This window comes from Numida meleagris, unplaced genomic scaffold, assembly GCF_002078875.1.
Source record: "Numida meleagris isolate 19003 breed g44 Domestic line unplaced genomic scaffold, NumMel1.0 unplaced_Scaffold119, whole genome shotgun sequence".
Taxonomy (NCBI): domain Eukaryota; kingdom Metazoa; phylum Chordata; class Aves; order Galliformes; family Numididae; genus Numida; species Numida meleagris.
Window position 1 is genome coordinate 1334144 of NW_018362987.1, and position 17104 is coordinate 1351247.

General features: G+C 46.2%; 1 protein-coding gene across 1 annotated transcript in view; it reads right to left on the reverse strand.

The window, feature by feature from the left end:
• The window catches only part of PRKG1 (protein kinase, cGMP-dependent, type I), a 429334-nt gene extending 412787 nt beyond the window's left edge, over nt 1-16547 (reverse strand). The window contains exon 1 of the mRNA XM_021381835.1: nt 16061-16547. Coding sequence (XP_021237510.1) covers nt 16061-16326 — 266 coding nt within the window. The 5' untranslated portion in view covers nt 16327-16547. The remainder of the gene's footprint in view (nt 1-16060) is intronic.
• Nucleotides 16548-17104: the final 557 nt, after the last annotated feature.

The window sequence follows — 17104 nt, forward strand, 5'->3', positions numbered from 1 at the left end:
GAAAAAAGGAAAAAAGGAAAAAAGGAAAAAAGGAAAAAAGGAAAAAAGGAAAAAAGGAAAAAAGGAAAAAAGGAAAAAAGGAAAAAAGGAAAAAAAAAAAAAAAAAAAAAAAAAGAAAAAAAGGAAAAAAGGAAAAAAGGAAAAAAGGAAAAAAGGAAAAAAAAAGAAAAAAAGAAAAAAGAAAAGAAAGAAAAAAAAGAAAAAAAAGAAAAAAAAGAAAAAAAAGAAAGGCGGAGGTGCAGGAGCATTGATCAAACTCAGCGTTCAGTTCCCACTGATAATGTTGCTTTCTCAGCAAGAGAACATGGTTAATACTAGAAGTTTTTCATGAGTTTGCTGCTATAACTCTAAAGAAGTGAATGCATGGCATTTTGAGGGGCCTATTTCTACAAAAGAGGACATTCATGTAAACCACAGTATAGACCTTCCCTATGTTCCTTGCAGTAATCAAACTTACAGCCTTCTCTCTTTATTATTCAGTTTACCTGATGGGCAAATCCTTAACTATTCCCAAGGTCCAGTAACTCTATACCCAGCAGCTCTGTAGCTCAGACCTCACATTTTAGATGGGTTTGATTCACCCACATATCCATTCCCCTTGAAGAGATATATAAGGTGGATTTGTTGAACATTTGAATCAATGATTTGAATTACTAGTAGGCCTGATACATGAGCCTTTAGGAGCTCGTCGATTCACAATGATTCCTGCCTCTCAGCTCAAAACCCAATACGTGCCGTGATAACATGTGACAATGGTGGGCACATGCATAAATTCAGAATGCATAAACCTAAGCATCACTCTCTTAGAATGAGCAGAATAATGTACTTGCTAAACATGGCCAATTTGAAAAGGGATTGTTTTTTAATATATCACAATTTTGTACCTACCTTCATTTCTTTAGATATTTAAATTATTTTCAGAATACTAAATCTTCTCATTTTTTGTTTATATTTCCTAGTAAACACTCAGAAAGCTCAGCTAAACTAAAATAACTCATGCTAATACCACTACACACACACACCTATCCCTGCAATTGCTAGTGATCTGTCACCTCAAAGAAACTTCCCAGACTCCTCAGGTGTACAGAGAAAGTTAAACTTTGCAGGGAAGCTCTTATTTAAATTTAATGTAATTTCCAGACAGAATTGGTATTGACAGGATGGCAGAACAGCAAATGCTGAGCACAGAAGACTAAATTATAGGGAAAGAATCAATATGGGAGCCCAGCTAGAACAACAGATTTAAGTAGCTGCATTTTCCCTTCAAGTTTTTATGTATTTTGCAGAAACACTTAGGAGACAGGGTAGGTAATATTTTTAAGAGGGAAATCAAACCCAAATAGATTAAGCGGTTCACAGTAATAAATTTATCCTCAGGTCAAAATGGCACAGAACTGAATTATTTGGTTGGCCAAGTAAGGCCAGCCCAGATTGTGGGCAAAAGTCACAGCATATCCCAGTTAATGTTGTAGGCAAAGGTAATCCATTTACTAGCCCATCCCATGATGCTGGAAGGAAGATCCTGAGGCTAAGCCAGTAAATATCTTTGTGATACCTTCATGAAGCTACAAAGTACCTATCGTGAGATGAAGCTGGAGATGCACACTCTGTCTGACATGCAGCCTACAACCAAGCATAATTCTGCAACCTGTGCTCTTTCAGAGAAACATTTCTTGCTCTTCTTACATTTTGAGTTGAATTTGGAGCATCACTGCAGCATCTCCATGGACTTTGCAGATGTAGGGGAAACAGGAACAGGAACTACACCAGTCATCTCTTTGCAATACAACTTCTTCTCCAATAATGTTCTTATAAAGTACTGAGAAAAAAAGAGTCCATTGATGCATCCTACTAGAGAGTTGCACCAAAGGCTGTAGATCTAAAGCAGGTTTTAAGATTTTTCTGTGGAGAATCCCTCCACCCCTCTTCCATGATAAAAGGGAAAGCCTGGAGCAGAGGTAAGTACCAAGACTTTCCATTTTATCTTGGGGAACAGAAAGATGCCTCCAATTTCTCTCTCACTGACTCATTTTGTCAATGTTCTTCCAGTTCCATAACATAGTGCATTCATCTAAATTCAATGCTCAGTAAGAATTACCCTCATAGGAAAAGCAGTGCTTCTTAACAAAACAGGAGCAAGACAAAACTGGAGTCCTCAGGGAATATTCTTTAGATCCAAACAGGCTTATGGAAAGGAGTCAGGGTGCCAGGTGCCTCCTCATTTAAATAAGGAACAATAAATACACTTTTCAGCATGATGCCTTTAGGGAAAATAAAATCCCCACAAAAAGAGGACCAAATCTGTATATATCCACTTGTATGCCTGAGAAGTCAGAGTGAATACTTCCATATGAAGACCTATATAAAGGTGCAAATCAGTTACCTGTCTAGAACATAGCTATTTCAGATCTTCTGGGGAAAAAATCTGCTTTCTGGAGGCTGAGTATTGTTCGTCCACTGGAGAGAGTAATGCAGGCAGAGCTGAACATTTGGATAATGACTGCTTCCAGCTCTAAAATCTCAGTTAACACTAATTTGTTGAACTCAAAGCCTTGAGTTAGTGCTGTGCTTTTCCTTTTTAACTACTAAGTGATGGTTTATTTTTACTGGAAAAGCATTTTACTGTATATTTGGGTTCTGTTACCCACTGAGTGGCGTGATGTTTCTTACATGTATTTGAAAAACTAGACCTTCGGTTTGCATATTATTATTAGCACTTCTTTCATGATGCTAATGGATCTTAAAAAAAATACTTCAATTGATTTTTTCCTCTATTCATCTCCCTATTCAGTGACAAGTAGGAAAGAAACAGCATAAAGAAGCAGAAGTAGAGCACCTAGGGGGTAATTCTTGCATTGTGCTACTAATATTTGGAAATGGCTGTTAGTTCTTGCAGAGAGCAGTAACGAAAGTTTTAAAAACCAAATATACCTGCTTCCACCCCCAAAGGAAAGAGGGCCAGCCTGCCATATGAGCACAAAGCTGATGAACGGCAAGCTCCCTTTGCCTGTAGATCATTCAGACTGTATCATTCAAATCATAACTGTCTCTGCAGTTTATACCAACATGCCCCATTTCTCTTCCTAAAAACGTAAAGCAGCCTAAAACATGAACTAATTGCAGGTCCTGCTAGCTGCATGCTTTATGGGTTAATTAACATAATTACTCATTCTTATCCTGGTCAGCTTGCTAAATTCATGTACTGTATTTCCAGCTTGAATAATTTAGTGGGAATTAATTATTTATACCTTAATGCCTTTCAGCTGAGCTGCTGGAGTCCTTGCCAGCCATCAGCTCAGCCAGCCCCATGGCCAGGAAGCAGGAGACTGCACTTAGCCAACAAAAGGATCGTGCATTAAAACCCCCCACATCCAGTGCTTGATTTATAGGTGATGCAGTTTAAAGGAATCTGAAAAATTGCATCTCTCTATCAAGCACCTTTCCTTTTTTTTAATTTCCTTTACTTTGTCCATACAACGCACTTTAAGGGACAGGACTACAGACCAGCAGACAGCACCTCTCTGTTAATATGTAACCATCTTCTCTCCTAGAAAACAGAATGTTGCACTCAGAGCGCTGGTTTCTCCCTAGGGAAGAACCACACAGCTGTAGCATGGTCTTCAGAGCACCCAGAGAGGAGAAGGAGGTTGGTATCACCCACCCAGAGCTTTATCCCCTTTTTCTACACTGATCTTGCTCTAAAATCTCTACTGTGTCCTGGGAGTACATCGCAGCCACCCAGCACCTCCTCCTTTAGCAGCCACACTCCTCCCAGCACTACCGAGGAAAATATTCCATGCAGTTGTTAGGGAGCTCGGCAGCTCTGACCCAGGGGTTTGGCAGATATAAATACCTGTGTCTGAACAGTGCAGCCCTTCAGCCCCACCGGTCCCTCTGGCTGCATCCTTGAGCTCCCCGGGGGGGTGTGGTTACCCTCAGCACCCGGGAGCACTGCCCGCTGTGTACTTTACCTTATGCAAACCAGCTGCTAAAGGCAGCTGCTCTATGAGCCCTTTTACAACAGCAGAGGGTGGGGACACAGTGAAAGCATCTCTTATTCTGGAAGGCTTGGGGTCCCTGCAGCCCTCTAGCTTCTCCCTCCCTCCTCTTGCCGGCAGCTGAGACATTATATTTTTGGTTGGTTTTAACCACTTCCACTACGTCATACGTATGCATACACTGCTGTATCCCATGCACTCACCCCCACTGTTCTCCACTAAACCTTCTGGGAAAGTATTTAGGTTTTCAGAGCTCATACCCCATTCTAGGTGTTCCTGCTGCCCCAGGAGGAACAACCATGGGCACTTTCTTTCCTCTGTCTTGCTGGAAGCTGTTTGTTTGTCTGCAGACACCAACCTGCAGCTCACCCAACCAAGAGATCCTACACAGGGGCCCAGTGCAGTGTGGAGATAAAAGCTCCTGCTTAGCCACTGTTTTTGGTTCAGATGTGATATTTGAAGCTCTTCAAAACCTCAAACACCATCCTTTTGCCATATCATATTTTTGTCACATGTTTGGATTTAGGTGTTTTTCACTCCAATTCTTGTCACACTGCTTGAAGAAATCTTCACCTGATGTCGGAGCTTCCTGCAGTGTGAGTCCCGCACTGCCTGCACTGCATCTCACTACAAGCCTGCTTGCTGTTTGTGCAATGATCTCAGATGAGAAGTATATTGGAAAAGGAAAATCTGTGTTTAACCCCCATATTGGTTAAAGATCACTAACCTACCGTTTACTTTTGTGCAGCAGGACCTATTAACCCAACTGATAAACCCAGCAATTACTTTATGCTGAATAAACACAATACACCCCTGAGTGTATACAAGTGAAAGTTATGTTTGTAAAGGCAAACATGGGACACTACCTGAAGGTTTTAAAGAGCAGCAGGCAAGTGGATGACATTTCCTTTCCTTGGGAACAATTGTTTGTAGTGAAAGCACATGAAATTGGCTCATAATTATCCCATTATCATGGTGTGGGGCTGAAGGCTAGACCAAGGTAATGCCTGGAAAATGTTTCCTGCTCCCTGGGAAGTCATTACCTCAATAGTTTCATTAGCAGAACATCGGGACCACCTCTGCTTACAGCACCAGGCATCAGATAGAGGAGAAAGGGGTTAGCATAAAATGAGAGAAATGGAAACTTTTATAGCACAAATCAAAGCGCTAGCACGGCTTTGCCAAGACATCACAGGGCAGTGAAAATTGCGTCCTGCCTACCTAAGCATAGCCTGGTTATAAACGCTGGAATTGCACAAACTGCACTTAATTTACAACAATTAAACTCAACGGTCCTATCTTCCTTAGGACAGCAAAATATCACTATTTGGCAAGTCCACAGAAAATCCTTGGAAAACAAAATGACTCTACAGGTCAGTGTCTTAACAGATAAAACACAGAGTAGGACATGGTCTACAGACAGACAAAATCACAGATTCCTAGAATCATAGAATCATTTGGTTTGGAAGGGACATTTAAAGACCATCAAGTCCAACTCCTCTGCAATGAACAGGGACATCTACAGCTAGATCATGTTGCTCCGAGCCTAGACATCCGGAAGAAGGTCTCTCTGGAGCCTTCTCTTCTCTAGACTGAACCCCAAATCTATCTGTCTATCTCCACAGAAGAGAGTGGAACAGAATCAAAGAATCACAGAATTGCAGGGATTTGAAGGAACCTCGAGAGATCATCGAGTCCAGCTCCACTGCTAAAGCTGGTTCCCTACAATAGGTCACACAGGTAGGTGTACAGATGGGTCTTGAATATCTCCATAGAAGAAGCCTCCACCACCTCTCTGGGCAGTCTGTTCCAGTGATCCATCGCCCTTACCATAAAGAAGTTCTTCTGCATGTTAGTACAGCACTTCTTATGTTCAAGTTTTAGGCCATTACTTCTTGTCTTATCACTCTGCACCACTGAGAAGAGCCTAGGCTCATCCATTTGCCTCCCACCTCCCTTCAGATATTTATAAACATTAATCAGATCCCCCCTCAGTCTTCTTTTCCCCAGGCTGAACAGACTCAGGTTACTCAGCCTTTCCTCGAACAGGAAATGCTCCAGGCCCTTTATCAGGTCTTAATAAACTGACATTTCAGATTTTCAAAAGAAAGGTGGACCAAGGAACCACGAGGTTTTCCCTGCTGATGATATTCAGCAAGTTTTCAAATACCAAGAAACACTTAGGATGGTCAGAGGAAAGCAGGTGCTCCACAAACACTTTTAGAATGTCAAAGGTATTGTATAGATGTTGGCTTGACACGGAGCCTGGACAACATCTGGGATATACAATTCTCAATTTAATTGCTGAAGAAATTAAGGCAATATAACAAATGCCAATCAGCATGACTCTATGGAAACAGATGTCAATAAACCAACTTCACGGCTTTTGTTAAATCGCCTCCAAATTCAGTTGAAAAAGCATATGCAGTGATGTAGTTCAAAAACAGCTGTAAACTAACCTACTAGCAAGAAATCAGTGAGCACGTTTTTTCTCCCAGTACTTTTCATCCTGGCAGACTGGTGGTTAAAGGCATGAGAGTGAACAGCTCACCCCACAAGCAGCGGCAGCAGGAGTCAGCAGTGCCATTAAGTCAGATGTACCCAGGCTTGAAACACAAAACAAATGTTTAAGGCTTTTAGGGCAATCCATCTTCCCAAGGGATCATGGAGCTTTCTTATTCCCTAGCAAACTTTTAAAGCATACTCTTTATTATTATTATTATTATTATTATTATTATTATTATTATTATTATTATTATTATTATTATTTCCAGCAGAAATACACTAGAGAGAACAAAACTGCCAAAAAGGCTAATAGCCCATCTCCTGCAAGTCAGGCCACATGATCACAGCTGGACTCACTGGCCTTCTAACAGAAACGTTTGTGAAAAATGAACTCATTTTCATTCATTCTTTGGCTATTCAATATCTTTCAGGCATGGTAAAAGGGTTCAAAAGTGATTACAAATGCAATTGTAAAGCCTCTTTCTGTAAATCACAGTTATGCACTGAATTTACTAATGCTGTCAGTCCAACATCCTGCAGACCTCTTGGCCCAGAAGCTCAAACAGAATGCAGATGTACAGACTTTATCAGCTCCATATTATGCCTCACAATGTGAAAATGATTGCATGATGAGTAAATTCAACACCCACGCAAATAACTGCTGCTTCCAGTTCCTAATGAATCACAGGCCCAGGATGGGGTCAGAGGAATATTCCTGGTGGGAAAGAAGTAGCACAAATGGACAGTTTCACATGCTGCCTAGGCAAAATGAATGCAGAAACATGACTCAGGGAGATCAGTGACATAATTTAAGCAGACAACTAACCACTACATTCATGTGATTTTTCTGCCCCTATTTTCACATTTTATTTATATTTTGTTTAATAACGCTTAAATTAAGAGGCTTGATTTCTATCAGCTTTACATTTAGCAACAGAATGAGAAAAGCGTTTCCCTCAACAGACTCCCATGCTAGCTGGTCAACCAACCTAACACTCAAGGTGGAAACTGGCTTTACATAGGCCTTTGTATTGGAGTAGAAATAGCACAGATGGGTCACCCCGGTTGAAAAGGTGCAAGAGCTCATAACAAGCTGGGCAAGGGAAACCACAAGAAGTTCAGCATCTGGATGCACTGTCTGTGCAAGGAGCTGGTCATCTTCACCAGGATAGAGTTTACCACATAGATATAATCAGGCACCAACATTTCTGTAAAAATATCCTTTAGTTAACCCCAACACCATTCCCAGTTCCCTTTCCCATGCATTTTTCCTCTTCTGCCCCAAGCACATACATTCAAGGAGTAAGAAACTACTCCAGCAGATTTCATTTAATATCCTATTTCATATCATAACACCCAAGGCAACCTGAGCCATCTTTTCCAGCTTCCCTTCCCAGAGGAGCACACTTCTGGTTGGAGCTGCCACAAGCAATCCCCCTTCAGAAAACAGAATGACGACTTTAGCATAGAATTTTAAATAAGTATTTTAATGTTGTGGTGGGGAAGGACAAATTGCAATTTTGGTTCAGCCCTCTCTGCTCCACCATCACTGAGTTGTGCAGAAAAGTGAGCCCAGCAGAGGATAAAAAGATCAAGGTTTCTGTAAGGGAGATGAGTTACCATGGTCTGTGTTTCCAGAAGGCAGCCTGATCATCCCCAGAATTGGACATCGATAATAAAAACTGCAGATCAAAGTAAGGCAGGGAGAGCCTGCCTGCCAACACACCACGCTAATGCCCCAGCCATGCATTATGCAAAGAAAGAGAATGGATAGATTTCTTCCTTTACTTTGAGACAGATTTCTTAATGGAGCTTGAAAAAAAATCAATGGGTGAGGGAAAAAAAAAAAAAGTCTTTAATGCTGCTTTGATATTAATTTTTTAAGAATTCAGTAGTGCTTTTCTGTGCTACAGAGAAAGCTGAAGTCAGACATAAATGTGATGGTGATTTTAAGGTTATCACTTTACACAGTGTTACCAGCAGAAGCTCCTTTTGATGGAGCTGGAGCCCCATTTTGACCTGGGACAGGTATGATCCCAAGGGAGAACTTCCTCACTCAGAGCTCATTTTGAGCCCCATCATGGAGAGCTCAATCTTTTTCAGCCCCTGGACACCAAGGAAACGAGCAGCATATGTATTTGGGAGTAACTGCACAAAAACAACTGACGCAGGGCAGTTTTGCTGTCCAGTCTATTGTGCAATAAAAACAACTCTGGTCTCAATGCATTCATTTTTTTTTCCCTTTTGCACAACCCATGTGTGGCAATGCTCTATCTGCCAATATCAGCTAAACATTTCTCAGTGTTCGGAATAACAGATGTATGCATTTAAGTAATGGGACCTCACATAAAAACTATCATCTTAAACTCAAAATACATTGAGGGTTCTTTTTCCAGTGGATTTTCTTCAGAAGGTTATTGCACTGACCTGGGTTTTCACTATTCACAAAGCTAACTCTAAGGATCCGAAAGCAGATGCAGCAGAAAGGAATGTGAAACTGTGGCTAGTTTTATGGGCAGTTTCTCCAGGACTGAAACATCCTCCATCCTCCTCCTCACTGCAGTGGAAACACTCACATAAATCATATCTGGTTAAGCAAACATAATGTACCTCAGAGTCATAAAGCCAGTTTTCTTCTCCACTTGGGGAAAAGTGGGACAAAGTGTCATCCTGCACAGAAGGGCTCCCCTACTGCAAGCACAGCTAAGGCTCCTTGCTGCTTGGTGAATGCCATGAGTGCATCTCTACTAGAAAAATATGAAAATCCAGGTGAGACACTTGGGAGACAGTTATCTTGAAGAGATAAATATCCCACTGTCTTCTTGTAAGCAACTTTATTTCTATTCTATCTGTGATCAAATCATAAAAGAAACCAATACACGTTAGCTAAGGAAAGTTACCGTGCCATTGCTGACTTCCACGTTATGGTCTTAAAAGGAACCTGAACTGAGATACATGTTTGTGTCTGCAAGATGTGATTCTGCAGTTAAACCTTGCTCTGTATTATCTTTACAGGAAAATAAAATTAAAAGTCAACTGTCAACTGTTTTTTTGTTTATTTGTTTGTTGTTTAAAGTACAAGAATTTTTTCTAGTCCTTCCAAAGTAATCTGCTGTTTGAGGAACAGGAAAAACTAAAATATCCCTTGAATAATTATAGGATGACTGTTGCTTTCTAAACAAAAGACAACAGGAAAACAAAAGAAAAAAAGAAAAAAAAAAAACCACTGTCATTTTTGTTTTTTTCCAAATCCCCATGGATTTCACTAGAGCAAGGCTTTCAAGTCTTGTCTGTAGCCCAAGATGTGACTGAAAAAAAACAGTTCTTACTGCCTTTGGTGCTCATGAGAAAACAAGCAGGATGATTGCTGCAAGGGAATGTAAATGCTGCCCTTCACCCATCTTCCTGGTCTTTCGCTACGACATTGGTGGAGTTGCCCCTCATTTAGAGACTCTGTGACCCCATAACTTTTATGGGGCCATCTCTGTGTGAGCAGAACAAAAAGGAATCTGCAGAAAGAAGGGGGAAAATCATCACACGGGGAGGCAGCAGAAAGCGGGGCAGAGCTGTGCAGCAAGGGATTTCCGTGCTGCATTTCCTTCTCCCACCACAGGAGTCCCATGAGTGGGAAGGAGGCATCTGTGGCCTTGGTTTCCGGGCTAACCTCATAGTACCCTAAAATCACAGAATCACAGGATATCCCAAATTGGATGGGGCCCATAAGGATCACTGAGTCCAACTCTTGGCTCCACGCAGCACCAACCAAACCCTATGTCTAAGAGTGATGCCCAAACACTACTTGAGCTCTGTCAGCCCTGGGCCCACCAAGCCCAGGGCCCCCAGCCGCTCTGCATACATATTGCTCTCCAGGCCCTTCTCTCCTCATTAGCCATCCTCCTTTTGATGCACTCTGATAGGTTCAGAGATTTTAAATCCTCACTCTAATCCTCGATGCTGTGTCTCAAGCACATGTTGTATTTGTCTTCCAGGAACTGTGCCATGTTATTTATCTGTGGTTTTCTTCCTCCAGTCATCTTCTCAGACACCAGTGCCCTCCAGTGATAAGTGCTGGGAGATGAAAAGCAGGAATGCCTCCCTTGGAGACACTGCCTTCTTACTGCCAGCATGGCCAGAAGAAAGCAACTTTTCAGTTATTTTACCAGATCTGCCTGCAGCCCATGTTCCACCTCAACCCAGCTGGAGCTGCTTCCTCCATAAACAAAAGGTTTTCCAGCTATCAGCCAAGTACGTAAACTTCAGTGTGCACACGAAGTTGTTCCGAGGATTTGGCTGTATTTCTTTGGTACCTCAGTGCATTACCTGAAGAAATTATCTCCAGTTATCATTCCCAATTTCATGTCCTGCGGGGTACATAGCACAGAGTGTGAGTGAGCAAATGCTCATCTGGGGCCAATCTCCTGCAAGTGAAACATTCAGGAGTTCAAATAAATTAGCAACAATATCACAGGCATAAATATCACCTAATGGAAAGTAGAATTACAAGATTCTGAGCCAGATCCCTTATTGCAAACAGATTTTTTTTTAATAGGAATTATACACGCATTGACCATTTAAAAACTTTAAAATATTGTTGTGATATTATCTTGGAGGATTTTAGAGGAATTTCCAACAGAAAGCAAAACACAAAGGAATATCACTCAAAAACTCCATCCTGTTGCACTCACTAGAATCAGTCACAGTCTTGTGCTCCGTTACTGCAAACCATATGTCAAAAAAACATATGATAAAGCTTAGCTACATCTTCAGCTCTCACTTCGCTACCATATCTAACCTGAATTACACACATCACTGTGCATCGGGAACACTTTGATGTCACGTTCACCTGCTGCTACCTGTCACATACCTCCCTTAAAGTTCTTTATGCACTGCCCTGTAGAATGTATAAAGATTTCCAAGTGGTGGAGAGAACAGAGAGCTGTGCTTCAGTATATATAACAGATTCTTCACGCTTTAATGGACAATAGTAGTGACCCTTTCACAGATGTAGCAGCATCTCTTGGGAGGGGAAATGTGACAGACTTGTTCCAGTGTGACTCTCAAAGCTCTCTGTCTTAGGGAAGCTATATCCTAGGATGAGCTGTTCTGACGGATGTTTAAACCAACCAAAGGAGGATGTGGGTTGGAGGGCTCCTTTCTAGCCCCTGTACATAGCAGCCACCCACTTTTTGCACCTCTTGGTGCCTGAAGGCCATGCTGAAGGAGAGGCTGCTCCCCAACCACCAGTGCAAAGTTTTGCACCATGCTTGGGCTTTGCCTGAAATGTGGGTTTGAGCCAGAAGATAAACATCATTATTTGTGACAGCAAGTGCTCATGGACAGGCTTGGAGAATCCAAGCTGCTGCACCATGTGTGGTCCTGAGCACAGCCTCCCTCTCTCCAGCTATTTCAGCATATCCATTGCGCCTCCTTTGTGACTGCAGGGTTGTATTACTCATGGAACTACCAGGAGCAAAAGATTAAAAAAAAACAAAAAAAAAAAAACAAAAAAAGGGGGGGGGGGGAAATGAGAAGGCTGCAGCAGTCCTCACCATTTCCAGCTAGGAGGTCACAGCGTGGGGTAGACTCCTGGAGGAGCCTGTGCAAACCCTGCTCCATGTTTTCTAGGACCTCCATCAGCTCTGCAGGCAGCTGAACACATACCCCAGGAAGGCTTTTTCCCAAGTTTCTCATTAGGAAAGTTGCAAAGAGGGACTCACAGGGTTATTTTAGTCCTTCTTCTCATTTCACTTTGATGCACTTTGTCACCTTCGAGATTTTTGCTGGAGAATTACCTTTTCCGTAGTATGGCCTGAAGTTCTGAGAAAAAGTGACATTGCTGTGAGCAGAGAGAAGCCAAACAAAGAACTGCTGTGGCCAAGCAGTTTGCAATACTGAAATGAGACCCAGATCCTTTTTTCCTCCATACCTGGAGTGACTTCCAGCAACAGCCATGAGACACAAGAACAACACAGCCCTTTTATATCTTTAAAATGAGCTCACATTGACAATAATCTCACCTGAGAGGGGGGCTCTGGTTTCACAGCTCATACGCAATCCCACTTTGGGGATTCAAGACCAAAGCAGGAAAATCCTGCTGAAAAGTGCGCTGTAGGACTGTCTCCCATTGGCATGGGAAATTAAAAAATACCCAGAAAATTAAAACCCAGGGCTCCATGATTTTCAATTTGGCCACCTATCCTTTCTCCTCCCTTCGCTGACAGGAAGAAGTAGCTTGGAGCCTGTTAAAAATTACATGACAGGAAATAGTTTCTATCGATCAGCTGTGAACACTTGCTTCTCATTCTCCCTCTTGAACTCTTCTGCCTCTCTCTTTGACGCCAGGCATCCCCAGGGGCCTGATGCCTTGTGGCACCAAAACCCCTGGATGTGCCACCAAACCCCACCGAGTGGATGTGCCACCCCAGCACTTGGTGTGCTGTCAGTCCAAGGGAGGGCTGCCCAAAGCCCAGCTCCAAACCCTGCTGCTCCTTTGTGATGCTTTCTGGCTGTCTGCAGGTTAAACAATGCTCAGTCAAACTTTCCCCCTTCGGATTTTCCTCTCTTTGGGCCAGAGATGAGCTAAGGATGCTAAAAGCAACAGGAGTGCCTGGAGCATTAGCTCTTTCTGGATGTATGCTGATGTCATTGAATCCAGTAAAACTCCTTCAGATTAATCAAATAAAATCCTTCCCTGCCAATCAACCAGTGCTGAAATATCCCAGGAATGTGCTGCCCCCAGCACTCTGAATGGAAGCAGATTGGCAATGGATAAATGAGGGAAAAAGAGGCATTTTTCGGGTGGCTTAGATTAAATACACACTGCAATTCCTCAGCTCCACTGCTGCACAGCAATGGGAGGATACTCCGTTTACAGGAGCAACCTCAGCTGCTGTGTGGGACAGCCCTAGTGCTTCTGGCTCTGAGCTGTCCGACTCTTCCCTGCCGCTTGGTCAGTCCCTGCTGACCTCGACACTACCATCCATGAAATGAGCTGATCCCGCTACAGCCACCACCAAGCTCCAGCTCACCACGTGCTGCTGCTGAGAGGACCCACACAACCACCCCGCATGGTGAGAGACATGTTCCCGCAGCAGCACACTGCCCTACACCTGCAGGAAAGGCGAAAGGGGCAGAAGCGAGAGATTCCCACCAGCAGCACACCAAGAACAGACCTGGCGCAAGGGCTGTTGGGACGAGAGTAAACAGAGTCCCCGCTCCTTGCACAAAACCTTGGTCCCCACTGCCATCTTGTGGCAAATGCTTCCCAAAACAAAGATAATTCCCAAAATGAGAGGGGAAAAGACCAAACGTTGAAGGCAAAGTTTGCAGGTACAGCGAGTGTGAGCGGAAGAGTTTGTTGGGAGCAGGCTGAGATCTGCTCCCTTCAGTGATGCACTGACATGGACTGACACAGAAGGACAGACAGACAGCACTGTCCAACCCAAGGACGTGGCCGCACACCTGGAGCACAACCATGTGCACGGCAGTGCCGTGGCCCTGGCACACATGTACATGTGCACAAGGGATCATTGGCCACTTCCAAATATGTAGCAGCTCCTGAAGCAGTGCAGCACTGGTTGAGATAGGGCTTAGCAACTGCAACAAGCAGCAGTAAGCTGGTATTAGTTATTGCGTGTCCGAATTGGAGAGTACATTTTAAGGCATTTACCCAGAGGACAGTTTAGAAGACAGATTACAGCTCACACTGATCATTAATGCAGCACGAAGCATCTCCGGCTGCTGAGTACGCAGAGGAGCAGCCCTGGGCTCCCAGAGGCACCTTGCTGCCAGGAGCGGGCAGCTCCCCCACTGCCCCCAGCACACCTGCAGCTGTGACCAGCACTTGTGCCCAGGGTGTCACTGCCGGGGTTCCCTCCTCACCCCCAGCATCTGCTGGCAGCTGGCTCGAGGCAATGCAAGTGCTCAGCACACTCATACTGACAGAATCATTCACAGGGGTCTCCTTTCTCCACATGCATCTCTCTGAGCAATAACACAGCAAGAAAACAAGAGGAAAGGGCTGCATTCTGGAAAACAGGTACAGCTCTGATTGTTATCAGAATCGCGCTGTATGCATCGTCATAGAAATGCTCTCCTGTCTTCCATTAAAGCCCAGGCAATTAAGTTATTGGGAGGAATAATAGCATGAGAGCACCCAGACAACGGACAGCCCCTCTTTCAGCACCTTCTGTTCTCACTGCCCCTCCTTCAGCCCCCGCATGTACCATGTTACAGGGACAGGCTGCGGGGCACACTGCTGTGGCCACATAGACAGACACAGGCCCGGCTTCCCACTTCCAGCCAGGATTTACCCACTTTTTGGAGTTTCTGTGTCCCATTTACCAGTTCCAACTTCTTGGGAGTTTTAAACACTGGTATGTGCCACAGACCGTCTCGCCATAAATAGAATTAATCGCACTGCGGATCGATGTGTGTTTATCTTCAGAGATTACAAAGCACTTGGAGGCCAATGCCAGGCCAGGGTGAGAAGGTTTCTGCTGGCACCGCTCTGCAGTCAGTGCCCGAAGAGAGGAGATGGCCCTAGACACCGCGTTGGGGTGGGGACAGCAGGGCGCCGCTGGGCTTTAGCAACACACTGTGTGCTTCTGAAAGCTCCTGCAGATCTGCAGCCAGGCAGGAGGTGCGGGAGATGAGGACAGGCTGGGGCACGCTGGGGCACACACAACATCGCACCGTGGTAATGAGATGGGAGAGGAATGAAGCAGACCTTCCTTTTCACTAATTTCACTTTAAACTTCTAAACCAAGAGCCATCCCAAGGTGGTGGGGTTGGTTCCGTGTGCACGGGTGACCGGTGTGGCGTTGTGGGTGGGAGTGCCGAGCCGGGGGCACCACGGGAGCGTTCTCGAGCAGGGCGGGGACAGCGGGGGCTGTGCGGCCCGGCACCGGGGTTGGGTCTGGGGAGAGCAAAGGGAATTGGGAAAGGGACTCCCTGTCTGCTGCGGGGCAAGGTCTATGCCTCGGGCAGAGGGTGCAAAGGAATGCGCTGAGCTGAGATGGAGGTGAACGGAGTGCTTTGCTCGGCTTTATTCGGTCTTCTTATACAGTTAGATAAAAAAAAGAAAAAAAGAAGTCCAAACCAACCGCTCCTGATGCATCTTTAAAGAAGTACTGTGAGACGGGGACAGCTCTTTGCCCCACTTGCTGGCGCGCAGCGGGAGCGCGGGCAGCACGGCGGCAAGGTGCGCTCTGAGCGGAGGAGAGGTGCGCGCTGCCCCGGCCGCGCCGAGCGGGCTTTGACGGCGCGGTGACGCGGCCGGAGATGCTCGGGGCGCCGCAGGAAGGGCCGCGCTCCGCCCGTAACTTTCCCGCATGTCCCCGGGGATGCAGTCGGGCGCCGCTTCCCCGTTTTCCCACCGCACCGAGACGTACGACCCGACCCTTGCCTACCCCTCCACCTCCCATCCCAAAAGCCTCCTCGTGGGCGCGGGGCGCGTTTGGGAGTGGACAGGGGGCGAGGAACGGGGTCGGGGCGGTAGCGCCCGCGAGAGCAAAAGTTCTCCCCCAGCCCCGAGGGGTCCCGCACCCCCGCCCTACCTCTCGGCCTTGGTGAACTTGCGGAAGGCCTGGCGGAGGTCGTGGAAGGAGCGGTAGGTCTGCGGCTCGGCCGAGATGCCCTGCGCCCGCGTGGTGCGGGGCCCAATGTGCGGGGTGGGGGCCGGCAGCACTGAGTGGCATTTGTGCAGGCGGCGGCGGAGCTCCTGAATCTCTTCGTCCTTCTCGCCCAGGCGCCGCTCCAGCTCCCTGATGCGCTCTTCCTTGAGCAGCAGCAGCTTGGTGAAGTCCCCTTCCAGCTCGCTCATGGTGGGGCCGCGCCGCTCGCATGGAGGGGGTACGGGGGGGGCTCTGCCCGCCCCGCTCACGGCCGCCGGCCCCGCATAGCCCGGCTCCGGGCGGGGAGCGGCAGGGAGAGGTGGAGGAAGAAGAAGGGTGGCCCGAAAAAAAGCGGAGAAAAAGGGAAAAAGCTTTTGTGCCACTCCGCGAGGCTGGGATCCTGGAAATAGCAACAATTACCATGTGATCGCGGGGTGACGCAGCTCCTTGTAACTGGAGCCGAAGACTTGGGATTCAAACAAGAACACTTCATAAATATTAAATCGCCGCCCGCTAATGAGCCACGTGGAGCCCCGGCACCGCCCTGCCGGCACCCTCTCGACTCCTCCCGGGTACGCGGTACCGCGCCCGCAGCCCTTCCCCTCGGCACCCCTGTCCCCCCTCGGCACCCCGGCCACCCCCATCCCACCCCCGACCCCGCAGTGCCCTCCGATGATCACGGGGTACCTCCATCCCGCCCCAAGATCACCACCCATCCTTCTCCTCAGCACCCCACTTCCCTCGGAGTACCCTCATCCCACCCCTCGCGGGCATCCGCGTGCCCCTCTGACGGACACCCTGCGTCCCACGGGGGCTCTTCGCGTCCCACGCCACGCGGGTGCCCCACGCCTCAGGGAGCGGAGCCCATCACCGAGCGCGGAGCGACGGCTGCGGGCAGCCCGGGAGCGCGGGGAAAGAGGCTGCGCACGACAAGCCCGAGGTTAGTGGAGTAGGCAATTAGCAGCCTCTCTGTTAATGAGCTGGGAC